Below are 24881 nucleotides of genomic sequence, written 5' to 3'. Positions count from 1 at the left end.
GTTGGGCCACTGAAGGTCTCAGCTGCTCTGGACGGGACAGGCTGCATGGGGGACCCCGAACATGTGGGTACGCTTATACTTGCTCTCACCTGTGCACCTGTCCTGCTACTGATGGCTTTCAGACTGGGTTGCCCGTGCCAGCCATGGAGACTGAACCAGAGGCCCTCAGGGGAAGCCACAAAAATGATCTCAAGGATGGAGAGTTTGGGGTTCCCCCAGGAATGCATAGCAGAATAGCTCTGTGGTTTGTCTTAAGCCCGAGTGAGAAGCTCTGGGGAGATGGACTCTCAGCCCCCTGAGGGGAGAGCTGTGTCTTTCTCCTTCACTGTCTAGAATGCCTCTGGCACATGGCAGGTGCTTCACAAATATTTGGTGAGGGACTGACTGAACACTGGGGTGGCTGCCATGCCAGGGCCAGGAGGGGGTGGCGACATTGCTGGACCACATTTATGTGCCATATACTCCTAGAAGCCCTCCACGGAGGGAAAAGATTCAGATGGAACAGATGATGCCAAAACAGGGACTGCCCATAGACGAGGGGAGGTGGGGCTGCTGGGGAAGGAAGAAGGGCTGGCTCTAAACAAGACCCCTGGGCACCCTGTGGCCCTGTGCACTCTGAGCAGAGGCCTGGCCAGGGCTCTAAGTCCTGGTCTACCTGGGACAGCCCAGTTTGTACCTGTGGCCCTGGCAAAGTTATTTAATGGTGCCTCCACATGCTTCAAGTCATGCCAGCTTGCTGGTAAATTGTTTGAATGCCCCAGCATGGGTAACAGCAGCAAGGAAGGAAGGGTGTGTGTGTAGAGGACACAGTTGCAGGGGCCGAGCTGGCTCCATCCTCTGGAAGGTTCTCCCACTGTGTTCAGGCTTGTCCTGTGTCCTCTGGCATCTGATGGACTGTGTCACTGAGCCCTGGCACTATTCCTTCTTTCTAGAACACAGGGCGGCCTTGGTGTGATGCTCTTCACGGACATGAAAATATGCTTATTAATATTGAAATGTTACTTTGTTATCTAATACATTCCAAATGTGCTTATCCTCCATCCTGCAGCGGCCTGGAAGCTCATTGGAAAGGTCAGAATCGCAAATGTCAGATACTCAGAATCCTTTCGCAATGCAAGCAGCCAGGAGTATCGAGATTTCCTAGAACTGTTCTTCAGGACGGTGAGTTGGTGATATCAGCCCTTAATTCCTTTCAGGAGAGAAAGGGTGGAAGGCTGATAGAATTCTAGGTTAGGCGCGGTGGCTCACTCCTATAATCCTAGCACTTTGGGAGGCAGAGGCGGGCAGATTGCCCAAGCTCAGGAGTTCGAGACCAGCCTGGGCAACATGGCAAAACCCCATCTCCACCAAAAAAATACAAAAAATTAGCCTGTCGTGGTGGCTCATATTTGTGATCTCAGCTACTCAGGAGGCTAAGGCAGGAAAGTCTCTTGAACCCAGGAGGCAGAGGTTGCAGCAAGCTGAGATCATCCCACTGCACTCCAGCCTGGACAAGAGAGTGAGACCCTGTATATAAAAAAAAAAATTCTAGTCTCATCCAACTAGGAATTTGACTTGTAGGTCCTATGAGCTCTTCATTTCTGAAGAAAGCCAGGACTATAAGCTCTGGCCTGGCTCCCTGAGTGTCTCTGGATCTGCCCTGGCAAAGACACGGTCAGCAGACAGGAGGCACAGCACTTCCTCTGCTGCATCCTTATTTCACAGGCTTTTCCGTCCAGTGAAATCTGTTTTTCAGTTGTGGAACCTCTGAAGCAGAAAGTCCCTCCATGTTTTTTTTTAAAACCTATAAAAAATGAGATTTATTTCATAGACCATAAAATCTACACTTTTAAACTGTACAATTCAATGGTTTAGACTATTTTGCAAAATTGTGCAACCATCACCACTAATTCCAGAACATTTTCATCACCCAAAAAGAAACCTCATTAGAAGCCACTCCCAGCTAGGCACGGTGGCTCATGCCTGTAATCCCAGCACTTTGGGAGGCTGAGGCGGGTGGATCACCTGAGGTCAGGAGTTTGAGACCAGCCTGGCCAACATGGCGAAACCCTGTCTCTACTAAAAATACAAAAATTAGCCAGGCGTGGTGGTGGGTGCCTGTAATCCCAGGTACTCAGGAGGCTGAGGCAGGAGAATCGCTTGAAACCAGGAGGCAGAGGTTGCAGTGAGCTAAGATCGTGCCACTGCACTCCAGCCTAGGCAACAGAGCAAGACCCCATCTCAAAAAAAAAAAAAAAAAAAGGAAGTCATTCTCTTCTCTCTCAGCACTTCCTCCCGCTCCTGGTAATCACTAATCTGCTTTTTATCTCTATGGATTTGCCCATTGTGGACATTTTACAGAAAAAGAATTGTACAATATGTGACTTTTTGTGTCTGGCTTCTTTCAGTTAAAATGAGGTTTTCGGATTTCATCCACGTGGCAGCATGTGTCAGCACTGCATTCCTTGTTATGGCCGGGACATAACCCATGCAGGCTCATCCATTCATTCACTGAGGGCACTGGGCGGCTCCTGCCTCTGTCTGTTATAAATAGTGCTGCGATGCCCCTGCCTCAGAGAAACTTCTTTTCCTGCTTTTTCCTGCATTCCTCCCTGCCATCCCCTCCGCATTCTCTGGGACGCTGTCTGTTACCGTTTAGTGACGTGCCTTCTTGTGGATTTTTTGAGGTAGAGGGAGTGCCCTTGTCATAATCTAGTGATTTTGTTTGCGTGGAATCTCACATTGTAGATGTCTTGAATCTGGGAGTTTAAGGCTCAGCACAGAGAGGTATGACATCGCCACCTAGTGGCCTGTCATGCTAATATCGTACCAGGGCTGCAAACCCCAGCGCTTCACCCACAGATGAGAAGATTTGGCTGCCTTTGGGACCGGCCTCGGTGGCTTAGCTCATTCCCAGCTCCTGGTTTGTGCATTCGAGTTGTTGATGGTTTGATTAATAATATGGTTTGATTAATAATGTGATTTCTTTGATAAGGTTAAATAGTAGTTACAATATTAAACAACAAACACCGAATCCTTCCACCTGGCTGTCAAACGAGGCAGCTCCATTTCCTTCCCAAGTTTCTTGATTAATCTTTCCTCTTTGAACCATTTCTTCCTTTGCCCATTTTTGGGGATGTTGTTTTTCTGTTTGCCTAGAATTTCAGGACAGCAAATAATTACACAACTTAATCACAGAAGTAGGATGTTAAGAGAAATTTCGGGGGTTTCACCTGCTGATAACCGCAGACGTGGATGTCCAGGAGGTGTCAGCTGCGTGCCTCGGTCCCTGGCTCTTCACCACTTCCTAGCAAGGGGCCTGGAACTTTGCTTAGAGGTTGGTTTGAAATGCAGCTAAAGGTCACATTAATCCAAGACTATGACAGATTCCTCTGAGAGAAAGAGAGAGGGAATATCTGATTGTGAAGATGGACACAACAACAGTCATCTACTGAGCCAACCCAGGGCAGCTGCACTCTCCCTGGGGTCCACAGACTCAGAGGGACAATGGATCTGTTCACCTTGGCAGCCCAGAAGCTGGGGAGTGAGTCCATGACCTGGGCCCTGAGCCACCGCCCCTGTGAGGACAAACCCTGGAGGTGCCCTTTCCATAAGAGGTTTGCATTGAGGATGATCGAAGCTCATTATAAGATTGTTTGCCTGTCTGGGTGTTTTTTGTTTTGTTTTGTTTTGTTTTGAGACGGAGTCTCACTCTGTCGCCCAGGCTGGAGTGCAGTGGAGCGATCTCTGCTCACTGCAAACTCCGCCTCCCGGGTTTCCGCCATTCTCCTGCCTCAGGTGTTTTGACCAAGATGGGTTAGTGTGGAATCATATAGTGTGTGATGTGTGACTCTGTCCAAAGAGACAGAGTAGAAAGTGGGGCATTTGGGGGCAGGAACCCCCTGTCCTAATAGGGATGTTGGAAATGCTCACAGGAAGAGTCTGGGGACAGGCAGGGAGGGAGAATGAAAGGGGACATGTTCTGCAGTGTCAGCAGCAAAAGGGCTGTTCCAGAGAAGGCAGTGGGAGTGGTGTCCCTCCCCACGACCCCGCACTCAGCCTCCTGCCCTTGGTGGCTGCAAACCAGGAGTATTAGGTTCTAGAAGCCCTTGTGAGCCCCCAGCAAATTGTAAGCCCCATGAGGTAGGGTCTCTGCCTGTGTCCCAAGTCCTATACTTACCCCACAGGCATTTTTCTGAAGCTGTTTGCTGGTTTGGGGGGAAACAAGGGCTGTTCTCATATCACAGACACTCCCAGGCATTTGTGCTGGGCTTGAAAACATGGCAGACAGGAAAGGGGCCCAGAACCAACCCGTGGCTTTTACCTTTGTGCTATGGGCCAGCCCTGCTGCTGGGCAGACTGGCAGGAGGAACCGCCTTGAGACAGGCATCTGTTTCCTCTCAGCGTGGGGACCTCCTCACATGGCCTCTTTCCTCACAGGTGCGGGGCTCCCTGCCAGCCACGCTGTGTCAGCACATGGACGCCGGCGGGGTCAGGATGGAAGTCGTCGGTGTCACCAATGGCAGCGTCGTGGTGGAGTTTCACTTGCTGATAATCGCAGATGTGGATGTCCAGGAGGTGTCAGCTGCATTCCTCACCGCCTTCCAGACCGCGCCTCTGCTGGAGGTGATCAGAGGCGACACCTTCATACAGGGTATGAGAGGATGGGACTGAGCTTCTCCCATGTTCCGGAACCAGAGGCAGCCAGAGCGCAGCCACTACCCTTCGCTTTTGAAAGATGTTGTGTTGTGCCCATGTAGTCCTTCTTCCCCCGGAATTAGATGAAGATGTGAAATAGACAGGACCCTCTCTGTCCCTCTTATTGTGATTATAATTTTGTAAAAGTTGAAGTGTTGAAAACATCTTTGGGTAAACCTGCAGATGCCCAGGGGTGCTGCTTTCTTTTGGGGTCTACTGCTCCCCTGCTGCTTGTTTCCATGGGCTGAGGGCAGACGCATCCCTCTCTGCAACCAGACCCTCTCCCAAGCACAGTTCCCAAGGAGATCCCAGTAAAAATAATTAATGAGAAAAGCAGGGAGAAAAAGAAAATTTAGATTCTTTTCTCCTATCATACTTGAAAATAGATGATGAATGGCTTATAGTTACATGTATCAGAAACCAAAGACCTTTTAAAAATTGAAGATTAATGTTAATTTTTTGATTTTTAGAATAAGAAGGACTTCTCAAAGAAAATACGATTTTCAGAGGAAAAGGATGAGATACTGACTACATGCAGAGATAAATCAAAATAAAGGCACCATTTTAAAGCAAAGTAAACAAAAAAAATTCAATAATTTGATGAAGTGTTAGTATCCCAAATATATAGAGAGATCATACAAATAGATGATAAATATTAAGAACCTGATGGATAAATGCACGAAAGATCTACACAGACAAGGTATAAAAGAAGAAATATGAATGACTAACAAAGATGTGGTAACCCAAGACATCCCCATTAAAACGCGTTGCACTTTTTGCCCATCAAATTGCAAAAAAAGGTCTTTTTACTGCTGACATGAATACTGGTGAAAGTGTAGTGAGGCAGGTGTTTGCACAGATTGCTGGTGGCAGAAGGATTTGCTCACGCTTCCTGGAAACCAGTTTGGTGATATAAATCAAGCGCTTTCAAAGTGGCCATCCACCTTGATTCTGAAATATCAGATTCTGAAATATCCCAATTTGATCTCAGTTTGGACCATAGTTTACATACAAAGATGTTCATCTTCAGTGTTACTTTAAAAGCAAAAGAGTTGGAAGTCCCAATCATCCAGTTACAGAGAAGGTGCTAAGTTACCAGGTGTCCCTGCCCTGGGCTGTTGTGCAATGATGAGAATCGAGGTTTGCGGATTTGCATGGAGCTAGGTGGTGGCAGAGGCAAGCTATGCTCTCAGAGCATGCCTGCATTTTAAAAGGCCGGAAGGAAATATGTCCACATGCCAACATGCCCCGGTCATGCTTTTCTGGTACTTGTCCATGTTCTGCAGTAAACCTGTTTTGCTGTCAATAATCAACCAAGCATCATGGTGAAAGGCAAATGGCCTGAGGGCCTTCTGCCCAGGGTTGGGCTTGCGGCCTGGTCTGAGGGCCTGTGCATCTCCTGGTCACTCCTGGGAACTGAAGGGTTGGCCCTCCTCTGCCCAGATCTCCCTCCCAGCTCTGGGCCAGAATCCTCTTTCCAGAACAGCCCCTGCAGACCTCCCTAGCCATTCCCAGCTCCACTGGCAGGAAGCCTCCTGTACTCTCCAGAACTGGCCAGCTTCACCGCAGTCTGCTCTGGCTGGAGTTTCCAGCTTTGTCTGGGAGATGCACTCTCCCCTGAGGCTTCTGTGAGCCCGCAAGCCCCCGGGGACGTTCTTCTGTTTTGTGTTCTAAATATTGGCAGATTACGATGAGTGTGAAAGGAAAGAGGACGACTGTGTGCCCGGGACATCCTGTCGAAACACCCTCGGGTCTTTCACTTGTAGCTGTGAGAGAGGAGCCCCCGATTTCCCTGTGGAATATTCTGGCAGACCCTGTGAAGGTAATGATGTCAGCGTTTCTTTTTCTGGAATACTATCTCATAATCAGTTTTATTTAAGGACATTCACGTGCAAAGGGCTTCTTGTCCCTATGAGGTCATATTTCTGTGTCCTGGGGAAGTTTCCTGCGTGTGATGTGGGTGCACGTGTGTGTGTGAGGTATATGTGTATGTGTGTGTACATGCGTGTGCACGTTCCTTCCCATTCTTTCATACGTGTCCAGGCTTCTGGGCAGTGCCTTATCTCTCCGAGAGCTAGCTCTGATATCCATGAAGAGAAAATACACACGTACATGAGGTGTGAACATGCAGATGCTGAGCGACCGTCTTGTGAAACACGCAGCCGTGGGACACGTGACACAAGGGGAAGGTTTCCTCTCGGCCACTCTTTCCACTCAGCTCTTTTCCTGAAAAACGGGGTCTTAGTGGATTTAGCGCTGACCCCAAGATGCCCAGTGCTATCCAGGAATCTGCGTCAAGTAAAGGGAGGTGGACGTTTACACCAGTGAGGGCAGTATCCAGGGGGCTGTAGAACGTGTCCTGCTTGAGGTAGAATCAGGAAGCACAGAGGAGGCTAAGTTGCTTCAGTCCAGTGAGTGTGGCCGGGGAGGGCTTCCTGGAAGGGGTGTCTCGAAGCTGGTCTTAACGGACAGCTAAGACAGCACCCAGCGGGGAGGGCAGGGCATGGTGGGTGGGTGCCGTGGTGAGAACAGAGCTGCTGACGGGCATGATCTCACAAGCAGGTACCTGCAGGAGATGGGTGGCAGAGAGCGGGAAGCAGGCTGCCCAGGGAGGCGGGTGAGGCAGCAGCCAACTGAAGGCCTCAGCAATGGTTTGGACTACAGCCTGGAGACAGGAGTGAGCTGGGTGGAGCTGCAGGGTGCTGGGGCTGGGCGAGTCCCACTCTGAGATCAAAGAAGGCACAAACCAGGCCCACAGATGACGGAGCCACTGCTGAAGGAGGGTGCAGGGCACGTGCGGAGCTGTGTCTGGGGTCTGCTGCCGTATAGACCAGGGAGGGAGCACCCCGAGAACGGGTGGGTGGATCAGAAGCCTTTCCGGGCCCCCTTGTTCTCCTAGGCATTGAAACTGAACCTGCTCTGGGGGCAAGAAGGGAGCTGGAGTGGGAAACTTGGGCACAAGGACCTCAAGAGGAGGCATCATTACCCCATCTTAGAGAACAGACTCAGGGCTCTGAGAGCAGGAGACTCACCCTGTGTCCACTGGCTTGGCACATCCCCGGCATCAGGTCCCTCGGTCCTTGGCCCTTGGGGGCCCATGGTGAGCCTGGCTCCCTGAGCTGGTGGAGATACGCAACACTTGCATGTGTGTGCATGTGTGTGTGTGCATGTGTGCACATATGTGTGTGCATGTGTGTGCGTGTGCGTGTGTGCACATATGTGTGTACGTGCATGTGTGTGTATGTGTGTGCATTACGTGCGCGTGTGCATGTGCGTGTATGCATGTGTGCATGTATGTGTGTGCATGTGTGTGTGCGTGCACACATGTAGTTGTGGCTGGAACATGCGGTTCCCAGGTGTGGCTGGTGCAGAGTGCAGGGCAGCTCCAGTCTGCTCCTTACCCCTGCCCCTCCATGCCAACCCCAAACACAGAGCCACTCTTTGCCTTTTCCTCCTTGTGCCTTGCAGGTGACTCTCATGGCAACGAAACCTGGGCCACCAGCCCAGAGAGGCCTCTCACCACAGCAGGGACCAAGGCTGGCTTTGTTCAAGACACCAGCCCCACCCCACAAGGCCTGCCCCGGCGGCTGAACCTGACGGGAGCAGTCAGGGTGCTCTGTGAGATCGAGAAGGTGGTTGTCGCCATCCAGAAGCGCTTCCTGCAGCAGGAATCCATCCCTGAGTCCTCGCTGTACCTGAGCCACCCCTCCTGCAACGTGAGCCACAGCAATGGCACACACGTGCTCCTGGAGGCCAGCTGGAGCGAGTGCGGGACCATCATGCAGAGCGTAAGGCCAGGAGAGCCAGGTTCAGGATGCACGCTAGGGCGCAGGGGGCTCTAGGTCGCATGGGCCTCTACAGGGGAGGGCCAGGCAAGACTCTACACCCCGAGGGGAACCCAGCAAGGGGGGTCAGGACAGGGTTGAGTTCTCAACCAGGGACCAGCCTGCACCCCAGAATTGGAAGGGAGCTGTGAGTCCACCCAGGAGGGACTCTGGTGCTGAGTGCTGGGGCAGGCTCCAGAGTCGGGGCTTAAAACTCCTCCCTGCACAGACAGGATGGAGGGGCAGCGGGATAGGAAGAGGCAGGAAAGCCAAGGAGTTGTGTGTGGATATGAGAGTGTGTGTGTGAAAGTGTGTGTGTGCGAAAGTGTGTGTGTGCGAGTATACATCTGTGCATGTGTGCATGTGTCTGAATATGTCTGTGTATGTGGGGGTGTGCATGTGTGTGAATGTGTGTATGTGTGTGAATGTACATGTGTGAATCTGTGTGTGCAAATGTGTATGTATGTATGCATGGCTGTGCTTGTATGTACGTGCGTGTGTGCATGCATGTGTATCGCATGCTTATGTGCGTGTGGGTGTGCATGCATGTATGAATGTGTGAGTGTGTGAATGTGAGAATGTGTGTATGTGCATGTGTGCATGAGTTGAGCATGTGTGGATGTGTTTGTCCATGTGTGTGAGTGTGTATGTATGGGTGTGTGTTTGGGGGGCATTGGGTGGCATTAGTCAGAACTCCCCTGTTGGAGGGACTGTGTTCCTAGCAAACACTCTATTTCAGGGTCCTGGACGGGCTGCAGGGCTCCCAGGACAGAGGGAGCCCCAGGTAGGGAAAGCAGGTTTTCTTGGCCTGAGGCCTTTGCACCTCCGTGTGCACAGATGAGCTCCGGCATCTCCCCTTGCAGGTGACTCTGGGCCAGTGGGTCCTGGGTCTACTCTGAGCCTCTAGTGTGTGGCACCCACGAGGTGGCCGACCTGGCTCCAGGTCCCACTTCTTCCCAGGGTGCCCCTGTGTCACGGTGAATGCTCCCACGCGTGCCCTCGTTCGTCCCCAACCCCACTTGGCCCCACACAGAACACAAAGGCTTCATGTTCAGGACCCTGCTGCGGGGACAAGAGGAGGGGAGAGCCAGCACCTTCCATCAGCTCAGCCCAGTACTGGGCACAGGGGCCTGGGCTGCATGGGCCTGGGCGTGCAGGGTTGATCAGGGAAGCTGCATGGAGGGGTCGGCGGCTTCAGAGGGAGCCCATGCCAGCTCTGGGTTGGGGAAGTGGCCTTCTGGGAAGGGGCTCGACCTAGAAAGAAGGCCAGCGTCGTTCCAAGGGTGAGTGAGAGAGCCGTGAGTGTATCCAAGGGTGAGTGAGAGAGCCGTGAGTGTATCCAAGGGTGAGTGAGAGAGCCGTGAGTGTATCCAAGGGCCATGCCAGGGACGGCCAGATGAGGGAGGCTGGAAACCGTGGCAGAGTTAAGAGTCTGCCCAAGTGGTTCTGGCCAGATGGGCAGGGATGGAAGGGTGGACTCGTGGGCAGGGTGGAGTATGAGGCCTGGTGTGAAAGGTGAGGCTGTGGATGGGGCTGAGCAGGGAGCAGTGTCTGGCTGGCCCAGGAGCTAGGGCCAGAAGGCTTTCCTAATGGGGACATTGTCCTCATTGGGAGCTAGGCAGGAATGGTGGTTCCTGGTCGTTGGCAGGAACTCTGAGCCCTGGGCTTCTGTCCCTCAGGGCCTTTGAACAGTCCAAGGCATTGCATTCTGAAAAAAAAAAGGGATTGGGAGGTGTGGTGCCCTGAAACTGCCGTGGACCTGCCTGACTGGGAGTTCTACATTCTACATGCATGACGATGTTTAGTCCCTTAGCGACCCCATGGGTCAGGCATCATCATCCACACTCGGCGGCTGAGCCCTGGGTGCTCAGCAGGGTCCATGGGAGTTCAGGTTCGAAGTCGCCCTGCACCGAGAAGCAGCCCCATCTCTGTGGCTCTGCCTCTTGAGAAACCTTGAGGGGGCGCTGCTTCTGGTTGGGGCTCTGGACACACTCCCTAGTGGGGACACGGTGGCCTCTGGCCCTGGGTGGGGTAAAGCTGGCAGATGAAACCCAGAGTCCGGCATGGGGTGTCAATGTCTGGGAGTCAACAAGGTGGGAACCAGGTGAACATCCTGAGCGGGAGGCTGGGACGTGGACCTCGGGGCTGAGTAAGGAGCTAGCCCTGGGGAGCAGAGGCCAGAAAGCCCCAGAGGCTAAGGGATGAGGTGGGGAGGTGGAGACATAAGGTGGTTCCATGGTGTGGAGCCTGCTTGGAGCCTGGAGCAGGGATTGAGGGTGGCCAGGAAGCTGAGGGATTCACATGGACGTGTTCGAGGACATTGCAGAGCACAAGCTTGCCTGAGAGGCGCAGCTCACTCTGCTGAGCTCATTCCGCTCCCTCGGGGGCTCTTCGGACCCTCCCTGGGCTGAAGGAGTGACCTGCACTGTTTCAACAGCTACAAAACCTTCCTCATCCCTCAACCCCTCAAACTGCACGACTTAAGGAGAACTGCCCAGAATTAGTTTACTCCCTCAGAGATTCTTAGACAGCCACCTGGAGGCCGGGCGATGGCAGCAGGGGGGATGTCTGCAAGGGGGATGGGCAGTGATCAGTGGCTCCTGTGGCTTCTGGCAGCTTCCGTGGTGAGGGAGGTCTGGGGTGAGAGGTGCACATGAGCGGGCCACTGTGGCATCCTCGAGCCTGTGCAGGGCTGTGGGGCTGAGTGGAGGGGCTGAGGGTGCAGGACACCCTGCCTGGTGCTCAGAGCACCACCCACACACCAGCAGCTCCAGGGGGGCGGCAGCGCCTCCCAGGGCTGGGGCCCCGGGCGGAGCCTGCAGCCGGCAGCTCCCTCTGTGTTTTTCTGAGCTAGACCCATGCTTGGCTTGATTATTAAATGCAGCAGGGTTTGGGGCATGTTGAAAGAAAAGGGAAATTTGTCTCTGATGAGTCACCCAGGCCCTGGAATCCACAGGAGCTCTTGATGGTTTTTGACACTTGTCAAAAACTAAGTTTCCCAGAAAGACTTATTTGTGCAACGGCCACAGAATCCACACAGGTTCAGGTTCTGCCTCCTCTGGTCCACAGGGAAAGGGCAGAGGCCGAGCCCTTAGGCTCTCTTGGGCGATTTATGGTTGGGAGAATCGCTAGGGTCTCAATGCTCCTGGGGAGAAGCTCTAGAGAAGAATCCCCATCCTCGGTCCCCCCAGCACCTAGAGCCATGGCTGACAGCAGGGCGTGGGGGGCCGGCTGGGGCCTGGGAGCTCCTCACACCCCACTTTGTGCTCAGAATGTGACGAACACCGTGGTGAGGACCACGCTGAGGAACGACCTGTCCCCGGAGGGCATCATCCACCACCTGAAGATCCTGAGCCCCATCTACTGTGCCTTCCAGAATGATCTGCTGACGTCCTCCGGCTTCACCCCGGAGTGGGGGTGAGGGAGAAATGCCCCCGCTGTTCCACAGCCCCGTGCCTCTAGAGCACCTGCGCTTTCAGAGTTCTTTAGGGTTGCAACCACTTAAGGACCCTTCCTTTGAGATGGAATATACAAATGGGTGTGGCTGGGCTGCTCCCCAACCTTTGTTCCCACTTCCCACTCAGGGCCAGCCAGACAAGGCCAAATACGTCCCTGGCCAACCCCATGGGATGGCCCCACTTCCAGTGAGCCACGGGCAGGCCCCCACCCACGGCCTCCACCAGACACCACTATTCCTATGCTAGATGGCCCCCCACCTGCCACTGAGTCTCCACCAACACAAGTGAGGGAGGCAACCCCTGGACCAGCCAGTCTTGAACACATGGCCTCCGTGTGCTCTCATTGGCAGTGGGGGATCTTCTCATTCATTTGCATGCTCCTCTGGAGCTGTGTTTTGGGGGAGAAGTGGGAACGAGAGGGGCCACGATAATGCACCTCCTGAAAGCCACCTCCTGCAAGCTGCTTCCTCTTGCAGGGTTTACACCATCATTGAGGACCTCCACGGCGCTGGAAATTTTGTTACCGAAATGCAGTTGTTTATCGGGGACTCTCCCATACCTCAGAATTATAGCGTGTCTGCCAGTGACGACGTCAAGATCGAAGTGGGGCTCTACAGGCAGAAAAGCAACCTCAAGGTGGTCCTGACGGAGTGCTGGGCAACCCCGTCCAGCAACGCCCGGGACCCGGTCACCTTCAGCTTCATTAACAACAGGTAGGGCTCAGGAGTGCAGGCACCCCCATCCAGCAATGCTTGCGGCTTCATTAAGAACGGGTAGGGCTCAAGCGGGCACTGCCGTTGCCTGGCCTGGCTGCGTGGCTGGCTCTGGACTCTGCAGGATTTTCAGGCAAGTGCTGTCATGGACCTGGGTTTTGGGGAATAAATGAGGTGGCCGGTCCTCGACTCCCATGGAGCCTGTGGGATCTGTGAGCATTGTCAGATGTAGTTGTGAGCAACCTTATCTGAGAACAAGGACAGCAGGACTCGCTGACAAGCAAGGAGTCCCTTTTCCTCTCTTCTCAGCTGCCCGGTGCCCAACACATACACCAGCGTGATTGAGAATGGCAACTCCAGCAAGGCCCAGTTCAAGCTGAGAATCTTTTCCTTTATCAACAACTCCATCGTCTATCTGCACTGCAAACTCCGCATCTGCATGGAATCCCCCGGGGCCACGTGCAAAATCGTAAGTGTGTTTTTGGTTTTCTAAATGTTTGGTTGGATTCACATTGCTTATCGTTATGATGCAAGACTCTGTTAATAGCAGCCTGGGGCTCGGGTGGCTCGGGCCGACCTCTGGGAGGAGTCGCTGTGCCTGTCCTGCAGACTCTGCGTCTGAAATGGTATTTCCACAGCAGGCGGCCCTTGCACGGAGGACTCATGTGAACTGGTGGGCATTTCCCATTTCTCAGTGGCTGAGCTAATTTCCTTTTAGAGGCCATAATGTTCAACCGGCTGTCACATCGGCACTGCCTTGCCATGATACCTAGTGCTTCTAAGGTGATTTTTAGGTGTAAAAATGTTTTTTAAATATTATTTTTAACCACATTGATGGAACATACTAAATATCAGCCACTCTGTTATTTAATAAAGTTCTTTTCCCCTTTCCTTTCTTCAACATTTAGGCAGGGCTAATTTTACATTCCCGTTTCCTTAGACTTTCGAATTTGAAATAGGTTTTGTAATCCTGAGGTCTGAAAGCTGTGCTTTATATCACAGACAAGTACATGCGGTTCCCACGTGTTGGTCTCCTGTCGTCCGAGGCAGGGGACAGCTTAGGGTGCGCACTGCTTTTTGCTCAGTGACCGAATGCTTCTCTCTCCTCGGAGGGAGTGCTTGTTCCTGCACTCATCTGAGCACGCGTCGCAGAATGCGGCTGTTTTCCTGGGTGACCGAGCTCTGAGCGTCTGCGGGACGTGGACAGAGAAGCAACACAAGGAAGGCTGATTCTGTTCATGTCCGTTTTGCTCAAATGGTAGATCTTCCTGAGCAATGGGACAGAAGGAACCTCAGGTCCTAATGACGGCAGGCTGAGGGCCACACACGAGGAGCCTGCCCCTGGTTCCATCGGAGCCTCAGAGATGACAGACACACAGACGGCCACTGCCAGGCTTGGTCTCTGCAGGGAGTGGCTGGCTCTCAAGTTCTTTACAAGAGGATTCCTTACAAGAGGAGCGGCACACTGTTTTTTTCAAGCCCTTTTAGAGTGGATAGTGTATGAGCTTTCCAGGCTGCTGTAGGAACGTACCACAAACTGAACGGTTTAAACAGTGGAGACATGTTGCCTTGGTTCTGGATGTCCAAGATGGAGGTGTCAGCCGGCTGGTTCCCTCTGAGAGCTCTAAAGAAAGGATCTGTCCCAGGCCTCTCTCCCAGCTTCTGGTGGCCTCAGGCGTTCCTTGGCTGGTAGACGGCATTTGCCCTGTCTCTTTGCATCACCTTCCCTCAGTACACATCTATGTCTGTGTCCCAATTTCCCCTTTACATAGGGACCCCAGCCATAGTGGATTAGGGCCCATCCCAGTGACCTCAGCTTGATTGTCTGTTTCCAAATAAGGTCACATGCACAGGTGTTGGGATTTAGGACTTCCATACCTTTTTGGAGGACATGTTGCAGCCCATCTCAGGCATCTAGTGAGCAGATCCTAGCATGTCACTGAGCCGGGCAGGCTTTCTTGTGAGGCGGAGGGGTAGAGGGGAGCAAATGGCTGCAGCAGCCTTTGGAGAACACAGAGGGACTCTTAGGGCTGTGACCAAGACACAGTCCTCAAGGGACCCAAGGAAGCAGCTCTAGGAACCAAAAGCAGCTCAAGGGGTCTCTTCCAGCCTGCTGCTCTTTCAGGCCTCGCCTCCTTCCCCGCTGCCGCCTGGGCCTGCCTCTTGTTGCACCAGGACCCACCACCCTGGTCTCACCGGGTCTCCCACTCCTCTGTCTAATCTTAGCCCCCTTGCCTTGCAACTTCTAGCAGGATAAAATCGCATGAATCACATTAGCATCCTTGATAGTAGCTCCTTTTTCGTAAGTGGTGTTCAATTAATTTGATGTTTCTCTCCTTGGAAAAAACCAGAATTGCAATAACTTTCGGTTGCTGCAAACTAGTGAAACCTCTGCCACACACCAGATGTCCTGGGGACCCCTCGTCAGGTCTGAAGGTGAGTTGATGACTTGGTTTAGACAACAAAAGAAAAGATGCAACCAATTCCTTTTCACCAGCATATAAACAAAAAAGCAACTGTTTTGAAATGCAGAACTCTTGAGAGACTTCTAAGAGGCTTATAATAATAGAAATACTAATAGTTACTCTTCACTGAGAGCTGCTATGTGTCAGCCTGGCGCTACGTTCTTCACATGCAGAATGTAGTATGATCCTCTCAGCAACCCTAGGAGCACGACCTATTACTGTACCCATGCTACAGATGGAAACACTGAGACTTCAAAAGGCCAGGCACAAAGTTACATAATGAAATGTTTTGAGCTGCATAATATCAAGCTGGTGAAGTTTTCTGACACTGGGTAAATGATACACCCAGTGGGTTGTTAAGAGATAAGAACGCAAGCTATAATCAGACCATGTCAACGTGTGTGTGTGTGCACGCACGCACAAATGCATGCACAAGAAAAAGCTATTTTATTCAAAAGATGCAAAAAATGGCATGTCTGTTCATCCTCAGTTTAAAACTTCCATCAGCCAATTACATTGCATGTATTTTCAAAACTCCACATCAATTTTCCAGAAAAACATTTTATTTTCTGTATAGTCCATCATCTTATTTTGAAAAAAATACATTGGTTTGGGGGAAATTGTGTGCTTTGGGTATTAAGAGAGACACCACTAGTTGTCCCATAGTATCTGTTCTCCTCCCCTTTCACAGGAATAGCGACCCCAGCTTTTGCTGGTACGTGGCTGCCAGGAATAAAAACTGTAATTCCAACCTGGCAGCTAAGTGCGGCCATGTAAGTAAGTTCTGGCCAATGAGATCTAAGTGGGAAAGTCATGTGACAACTTTTAGCGGTGCACCCTCCTTAAAAGACGTCTGTGCCTGTCCTCTACCTCTTTCTTCTTTAGGGCGATGGGGCCCAGTCCGTGGAGGGATCCGGCTTCCCCAGGACACTGTGGGCAAGTGGCCAAGGCAGGCCTGGGTTCTGACCCCCCACTTTTTTTTTTTCTGAGACGGAGTCTCGCTCTGTCACCCAGGCTGGAGTGCAGTGGCGCGATCTCGGCTCACTGCAAGCTCCGCCTCCCGGGTTCACGCCATTCTCCTGCCTCAGACTCCCAAGTAGCAGGGACTACGGGCACCCGCCACCATGCCCAGCTAATTTTTTGTATCTTTAGTAGAGACGGGGTTTCACCGTGTTAGCCAGGATGGTCTCGATCTCCTGACCTCGTGATCTGCCCGCCTCAGCCTCCCAAAGTGCTGGGATTACAGGTGTGAGCCACTGTGCCCAGCATGGCCCCCATTTTTATGACAGAAAGAAGGAAACTTCCATGTGCTTTAAGCCACTGCTATTTTGATTTTTTTTTCTCTTTCTTGCTGCTTAGCCTAATCCTAGTTGGTTTTCCTTTTTTGTTGTTTTTTTTCCCTAATCGTGGTGACCCCCTCCCTTCTCTCCCTGTATGAGAACTTCCGAGGTTTGGATGCAGGGTGTGAACCGGAATCTGAATGCTGCTCAGGTCTTGGCCATGAAGCTGAGGAATAGGAGGAGGGAAGTCTTGGCCGGTGACGGAACTGCTGGTTCTCATCCAAAGCATTTGGGAAACTGAAAAAGTAGACACAGGTCCCAGGCCACACCCCAGGACTACACACTCAGAATCTCAGAGTTGTGTCCCAGGCCCCTGAGCTGGTCATCAGGTGACTGTTGGTCAAGGTGCTAGGACAACCTGCTTCTCCTCACTCTTCATTTTCTTAAATTGCTGGGAAGAACGGGTCAACCTATTTCTTTAACACTATAAGAAATAGCATATGTGTGAAATACATTCTCATTAATAGATAATGTGTTCTTTCATGAATAGAAATTAAACTTCCTCCTTCATTCATTGATATTATAGGGAATGTCATAACTAGGGAAGAAAAGCACTACACTCAGAGTTGGGACACCTGAGTTTGATTATAGGCTCTGACACTTATGAGCTATGTGGTTCATCCATCAGCCACCCATACATCTATCTGCTCATCTTTCCATTTATCATTTATCCATCCATCCATCCATCCATGCATGTAGCCATTCATTCATCTATCCATCTACCATCCTTCATCTGTCATGCATTCATCTATCATCCATCCATCCATCCATTCATCCATCCACTCATCTATAATCCATCCATCCATCTATCCATTGGTCATCCATTCATCCACCCATTCATTCATCTATCATCCATCCATCCACTCATCTATCATCCATCCATCAATGGATCTATCCATTGATCATCCATCCATCCACTCATTCATTAATCCACCCATCTATCATCCATCCATCATCCGTCCGTCCATCCATCTATCATCCATCCATCCATTCATTCAACTATCATCCATCTATCCATCTGTCATCCATCTATCTATCATCATCCATCCATCTATCATCTATCCTTCTATCATCCCTTCATTCATCCATCCATCCATTTATCCATGCATCCTCCATCATCCATCTATCTGTCCATTAATCCATCCACTCACTCATCCATCCACCTACTTATTCATGAATTCATTCATCTACTATGTTTCAGACACTCTGATTTTTCTTTGCAACATGCCCTGCCTACCTCATAAGGTTGTTGTGAGTGTCTGACGGTAACTAAGAATCCTTTGTGAGGCTAAGATTTGTGAGGTTGAAACTAGACTCCCTGGATTCACAACTTGGCTCTGACACTTAACAATTTTGTGGCTTTGTGCATGCTGCATGTGAATTGTGCCTTATTTTCCTCATCTGTGAAAAGGGAATAATAATAATTCCTACTTCATAAAGAGCCTGGCCCATAGAAGTTATTGATTAAGTGCTACTTTTCACTTGTAACCAGTAGAGCACTACACTGGCATAACCAAGGCAGGAAGTACCGAATGTAATAGGGGTGTAATTACTCAGACTCAAGAACAAGGACTGTAGATATTCATGTTGTTCAACATTCTTTCTCATTGTGTTAGTAGCTTTTGCTTGATCTATGATTATCATACAAATACACAGCAGAATCATTTAGACACATGGAATCTCCCAGTTGGTGGGGACTTCACTGCATTTTAATAGTGTATATTAACAGAAACGCTGTTGGAGACTGCAGAGGTGAGAGGAGGCTGGCAGACAGGTTCCTCAGGACCTCACCACTATCCACGGCCTCTGAGCTCCCATGCTTTGTCCCTGCCATCACCATCAGCTCCACTTCAGGGAAGAAATGAGAAGAACTCAGAGATTTTAGGGAATGTGCCTAAGCTCCCACAGCTGGTGCCCGCATGAGCTGGGCCTGCGAGTGCAGATCCAGGCTATTCATAACCTGCTGTCCTCTCCCTGTCCCCTGGGGACTGGGCTGGCTTCATTTTGAGGTTTCCCTCCACCCCAGCCCTCACATCACACTCACGATGTCCTGGCACCACCGTAACAAAGTCCCGCAGCCTGTGTGGCTTAAACAACAGAAATCTGTTCTCTCCCAGTTCTGGAGGCCAGACATCCAAAATCAAGGTGCTGGCAAAGCCCCAGTCCCTCAGAACATTGTAAGGCTGAGTCCTCCCTTGCCCCTACCTCATTTCTGCTGGATGCGCCCAATCTTTGGTGGACCTTGGCTTGCAGCTACCTCCCTCCAGTCTGTGCCCTGTGTGCACGTGGCCTTCTTTTTATAAAGACGCCAGTCATGTTGGACTAGGGGCCTTTCTACCTGAGTGTGGCTTTATCTTAACTACTTGAATCTGCAACAATTCCATTTCCAAATAAGGCCATGCCCCACAGTACTAGGGGTTAGGATTTCAACATATATGTTTTTTGTTTTGTCTCTTTTTTTTTTTCCCTTGAGACAGAGTCTCGCTCTGTCATCAGGCTGGAGTGCAGTGGCGTGATCTCGGCTCACTGCAACCTCTGCCTCCCGGGTTCAAGCAATTCTCCTGCCTCAGCCTCCAGACTAGCTGGGGCTACAGGTGTGTGCCACCACGCCAAGCTAATTTTTGTATTTTCAGTAGAGATGGGGTTTCATCACGTTGGCCAGGATGGTCTCAATCTCTTGACCTCATGATCCACCTGCCTTGGCCTCCCAAAGTGTCAACATATCTGTTTTTGCAGGGGGTGAGGGGTTCACAATTCAACCCTGTGTATTGACAATTTAAGAAAGAATCCCTTTGGGCATCTTCCCGGAATGTCTGCTACCAACAAATAGTATATCAGCATCATAATTTTTGCATATTCAGTGTTTGGAAACCTTCCATGGCCTTTCCTAGCTGGCCTAGTTATTTCATATTCATGAGCATGTCCCTGTGCTAAATGGCCAAGAAAGCTCGAGGATAGTGTCCAGGGAGTGCTCTGTGTCCCAGCAGAAAGGGCCTGGGGCAATTACTGAGGCCACTCAGTAGTGAGGAGACTGAGGACCCCAGGCGGTGGTCCTGGAAGGGCCCTGTTTCCTCTGCACCCAGGTTCTTTTTTAATTTTTAAAATTAATTATTTATTTCTGAGACAGAGTCTCGCTCTGTTGCCCAGGCTGGAGTGCAGTGGTGTGATCTCGGCTCACTGCAGCCTCTGCCTCCCGGGTTCAAGCAATTCTCCTGCCTCAGCCTCCTGAGTAGCTGGGACTACAGGCATGCGCCACCACACCTGACTAATTCTTTTGTTTGTTTGTATTTTTTTAGTAGAGATGGGGGTTTTACCATGTTGGCCCGGATGGTCTCAATCTCCTGACTTTGTGATCCGCCCGCCTCAGCCTCCCAAAGTTCTGGGATTATAGGTGTGAGCCACCGTGCCTGGCAATTTTTTATTTTCCTTTCAGTTCTGGGATACATGTGCAGAACGTGCAGGTCGTTACATAGGTGTACACGTGCCACGGTGGTTTGCTGCACCCATCAAACCATCATCTAGGTTTTAAGCCCCACATGCCATCTTCCCTTTCCCTCACTGGGCTATATCCCCCTTTACAAAAGCAGCCATTGCTGAGTCTCTGCCATCATTTACATCTCCCTGCATCATGGACTGGTGTGTGGTCCAGCGGTTATGATGCATACGCAACTCACGCCACATGCCTGGAGCCTCCCTGAACAGCAAGATGCCCTGTTTGGCCGGATGCCTTGCCAATGACTGTGGGAAATTACCATCCACAGTTCTCAGGGCTTGCTCTCCACTTCTAGCTAATCCAGCCATGGGGAGTAACCATTCCTGGACTTTGGTGTCAGTCAGTGGGCAGCACTGGCCTGCGGACCTCCTGTGGCCAGCCCTTAGCTAGTGGTTCAGTTCGGAGCACGCAGCTGCAGGTCACAGAAACCTAGCTGGAGAGGCGGAGAATGAACACGGCTGGGTCTTTCCCGGGGCTGACAGTCTGGGGCCATTCCGGGCTGCAAGTGGCCAGGAGAAGCGGGTCTCCTTGGTCTTCCTCTACAGCATCCTCAGGGCGGCACCCCCCACTCTTTGTACTGGCAAGGTGGCCTGTCTCTGGAGGCACAGGAGGAAGGTCCACTATAGAGCCCCTGGGGGCTGGATTTAGTGGCCATGATGATTTAGGAGTTGTCTGGAGAAGTGGCGGGCCAGGATCTGGGGGCCTCAGTTGCTTGGGGAGGTTGGAGTCACTTTGGCTGGAGCGGGGGAGGTGTTCCCTGTTCCTCTCTCCGGAAGAGGAGTGGTGTGGTTCTAGCTGGCTTATGTTCAGCACCCCAGGGATCCCCCAGTGCCACTGTTGGACAGCTTTGCTGATGGTGACACCCCCATGCTATACAGCAGTGTCCAGTCTGGGCAGACTGCCCGGAAATCAATACAGGGAATGCAAATGGGATCTCAAATGCTCCTGGTTGCATAGAAAGGCTCTTTCCAAAGCAGACCTTCCTGATACGTGGGGATGAACACCCCGAGACGGAGGGGACTGCATGGTGCAGGATGTAGCTGTGACCTGGCTATAGATGCCCTTGACAACAAGTTACACCCACGCACGGTGGGCAGAGGGTCACGTCTGCCCCTGGGCTGATGGGGGCCGGCCAGAGAGCCAGCAGGCAGCTGGCATCTTTCTCAGGTAGCACAGTTTTTAAAAAAGGAAACTGAGATGACATTCATATAACCTCAAGCTAACTGTGTTGAAGTAAACCGCTCAGTGATGTTTAGTGCATTGACAGAGTTGTATCGCCACCAACTCCTTGTAGTTTCTAAACATTTTCCTCGCCCTAAACGCAACTTCATACTCACGAGTCCCTCCCCATCCGCCTTCTGCCCGTCCCCGAAAGTCCCTCATTTGCTTTCTGTCTGGTTCTGGGTAGTTCCTATGAACAGGATCATGTTATAGGTGCCTCTGGGGCCTGACTTCTTTCACTCAGCGTGACGTCTTCAAGGTTAATTTGTGTTGCCGCAGGTCAGTGCTTTATTCCTTTCACGGCTGTGTCACGTTCCATTGCACGGTGGGCCACAGTGTGTTGATTCAGGCACCAGCTGGCGGACACCTGGGTTGTTGCCACCCTGCGGCTGGTGCTGTGAGCATGGGTGTGCAAGTAGCTATTTGAATCCCTGTCTTCATGTCTTTTAGGATCCACTTTCTTTCTTTCTTTCTTTCTTTCTTTCTTTCTTTCTTTCTTTCTTTCTTTCTTTCTTTCTTTCTTTCTTTCTTTCTCTCTTTCTTTCTCTTTCTTTCTTTTTTTCTTTCTCTTTCTTTCCCTTCCTTCCTTCCTTCCCCTCTCTCTCTTTCTTTCTTTCTCTTTCTTTCTTTCTCTCTTTCTTTCTCTTTCTTTCTTTTTTTCTTTCTTTCTTTCCCTTCCTTCCTTCCTTCCTTCCTTCCTTCCTTCCTTCCTTCCTTCCTTCCTTCCTTCCTTCCTTCCTTCCTTCCTTCCTTCCTTCCTCTCTCTCTCTCTTTCTTTCTTTTCTTTCTTTTTTTTTTAGATGGAGTTTTGCTCTGTCGCCAGACTGGAGTGCAGTGGCGTGATCTCGGCTCACTACAACCTCCACCTCCCGGGTTCAAGCTATTCTTCAGCCTCAGCTTCCCAAGTAGCTGGGATTACATCCCACCCTCGTGGCCCAGGCCTCCCCAGGCTGCGCTGTCCTTACTGCAATGCTGTCCTGGGCTTGGACACCTGCCTCGCCTTTGGTAACCCACAGGCACACGGGTGCACACGTGGGCCTTGCACTCCCCATGCTTCAGCTCCATCAGCCCCAGATCCGGGTAGAGGGCTTGCTCCATCGCCTTGCTCCTGTTTGGGCAGATCTCTCACCTGTGCCTGCCTCCTCCCCCAGGTGAGCCTCCACGTGCAGAAGCAGGCCTGGATGCCAGTTATGTGGTCCTCCTTGTGGTGGCCATCTTTACGCTGGTGGCGGGGGCAGCCACCCTTCTGATTGTGCACTACCGGAGAATGAATGGGAGATACAACTTTAAAATCCAGTCCGACAACTTCAACTACCAGGGGTTCTACGAATAGGAGGCGCAGGCTGACAGGAAGGTGGGTGCAGAGTGGGGGCATCTGCCTTGGCCACCCACGGTGATGGGGACGGCAGAGCGGGATTCGGCCAAGGATAGATTTGTGTATGTGTCTGTGTTTTGTGGGCCTTTATGGGGCGTGCAGCCTCCCTTCTGAGAAAGCAACCATGAGCAGGCACAGAGGGGAAACTACAGGCAGACTGGTGAAGGTTCAGTCGCTTCACACACCCACTGGACTGGCTCCGTGATACCAGCGGCAGTGCTATGTGAGTGACCGCAGGACCCAGGGGCCTACCACAAATCCCGTCTCTGCCACCCACTCTCTGGGCCGCCTAAGCAAGGTCCTGAGCCTCTCGGTGCCTCGGTTTCATCATTTGTAAAAGAAATCATGGTAACAGTCCTGGCCGTATAGAGGGTGTGACATTCAAATGGGAAGATGCCCAAGAGGCCCCGCTATGGGGTCCGACGCCCTCGATCACTGATGGATCCCAATGATCGTCCTCAGCCGAGTGTCCCTGAAACCTGGCACTCGCAGGGATAGTCACGTGTGGTGTGGATGCCACAGTGGATCCCCCACACCTTGCTACTGCTACTCAGGCCCACATCCCCAACTTACGTATGTCCTTTTGAGGCTGAAGATGCTTCTCTGATCTGCCCCTGTGGACTTTTGTTTCTCCTGGGCTTGCACATAGTTCACCACAAATGAATGACGAGCATTATGGAGGGCAGTATCATTGGTATAAACCTTCAGTGGGAAATGCCAAGACTGTGACTTCTGTAAAGATTTTCAGATTTTTTTATTTTTTGAGATGGAGTTTTGCTCTTGTTGCCCAGATTGGAGTGCAATGGCGTGATCTCAGCTCACCGCAACCTCTGCCTCCCGGGTTAAAGCGATTCTCCTGCCTCAGCCTCCCGAGTAGCTGGAATTATAGGCATGCACCACCATGCCCTGCTAATTGTGTATTTTTAGTAGAGACAGAGTTTCTGCATGTTGGTCAGGCTGGTCTTGAATTCCCGACCTCAGGCTATCCACCCGCCTCAGCCTCCCAAAGTGCTGGGATTACAGGCGTGAGCCACCGTGCAAGGCCAAATTTTGAGATTTTTCTAAAAAAAGAACATGGCTATAATCCTAGCACTTTGGAAGGCCAAGGCAGGAAGATCGCTTAAGCCTAGGAGTCTGAGACCAGCCTGGGTAAGACAGAAAGACTCCATCTCTACAAAAAATGCAAAAATAAGCTGGGTGTGGTGGCACATGCCTGTGGTCCCAGCTACTCAGAGGCTGAGCTAGGAGGATTGCTTGAGCTCAAGAGGTGGAGGTTGCAGTGAGCTGAGACTGCCCCACTGCACTCCAGAGGGACACCCTGCCTCAAAAATAAATAAATAATAATAAAAGAAGAAGAGAAGCACTCACGAGGCTTATCTGGCAGCGTGTGAGACTGCTGACTACAGATGCTGTACGGCAAGCACGGCGGCATCGGCTTCCTGGGAGGCCTCAGGAAACTTACAATCATGGCGGAAGGCCAAGGGGAAGCAGGCACCTCTCCCATAGCTAGAGCAGGAGGAAGGGGTCAGGGCAGGTGCTACAGACGTTTAATCAACCAGATCTTATGAAAACTCTATCATGAGACAGCACCAAGGAGATGGTGCTAAACCATTTATGAAGGATCCATCCCATGATCCAACTACCTCCTACCAGGCCCCACCTTCAACAAGGGGATCACATTCAACATGATTCCTTATTTGGGTGGGGACACAGATCCACGCCATATCAACTGCCCACCATCTAAGCCAACAGGAGAACAAGGAAAGACGAGAGGCCAATTTTCCCTTGAATGTTTTAATTTCGAGGAGGGAGACATTCAGCATGACCTTGGCACCAACCCACCAGATTTCCTTAGAAAGCTAGCAGGATAAGTGTTGGCCTCGTTACTGGGATTCACATCTTAAATATTAAGTAAAAGGCACTGACATTTCCTCATAACTCTATCTAGAGAGGTGACTGGCCTCTAGCACTGGCCTCATCTATGCTATAAGGGTTCTGAGACCCCAGAATAATGAGCATGTTAGTTACCGGGAGTCCTGGCAGGAGAGAGGAGTAAGACAAAGCTAACACAAGCGTCCGCCTCGCATGGGCAGAATCACATCCACAAGCGGGTGGCGTTTTCTCTGAGGGAGTTGCCCAGCAAGGGCAGCATGGAGGTTGCCTTTTGGAAATGTGTGCTGTAGTCTGGGTTTTGCTGTGTGACCTGGGAGGATTTGCTTGCGTTCTCTGGGCCCCATTTCCTCATTTTAAGATTGGAGCCAGTGTCTACTACACTTTGCTGTGTTGTTTCAAAAATCTGTTAAGGGGCTGGGTAC

The 24881-nt window shown here is 51.3% G+C and overlaps 1 protein-coding gene across 1 annotated transcript in view; it reads left to right on the top strand.

Annotated features, from left to right (window-relative positions):
- UMODL1 (uromodulin like 1) overlaps positions 1-24881 on the top strand; it is a 67899-nt gene that overhangs the window by 39843 nt on the left and 3175 nt on the right. Inside the window, exons 14-22 of the mRNA XM_050785683.1 lie at positions 1049-1161; positions 4420-4633; positions 6362-6499; positions 8146-8465; positions 11773-11918; positions 12436-12672; positions 12982-13141; positions 15024-15108; positions 22343-22545. Of these exons, the coding sequence (XP_050641640.1) occupies positions 1049-1161; positions 4420-4633; positions 6362-6499; positions 8146-8465; positions 11773-11918; positions 12436-12672; positions 12982-13141; positions 15024-15108; positions 22343-22524 (1595 nt within the window). The 3' untranslated portion in view covers positions 22525-22545. The remainder of the gene's footprint in view (positions 1-1048; positions 1162-4419; positions 4634-6361; positions 6500-8145; positions 8466-11772; positions 11919-12435; positions 12673-12981; positions 13142-15023; positions 15109-22342; positions 22546-24881) is intronic.

This window comes from Macaca thibetana, chromosome 3, assembly GCF_024542745.1.
Source record: "Macaca thibetana thibetana isolate TM-01 chromosome 3, ASM2454274v1, whole genome shotgun sequence".
Taxonomy (NCBI): Eukaryota; Metazoa; Chordata; class Mammalia; order Primates; family Cercopithecidae; genus Macaca; species Macaca thibetana.
The sequence above is the reverse complement of the archived record's forward strand: the minus strand, read 5'-3'. Positions and strand labels throughout refer to the sequence as shown.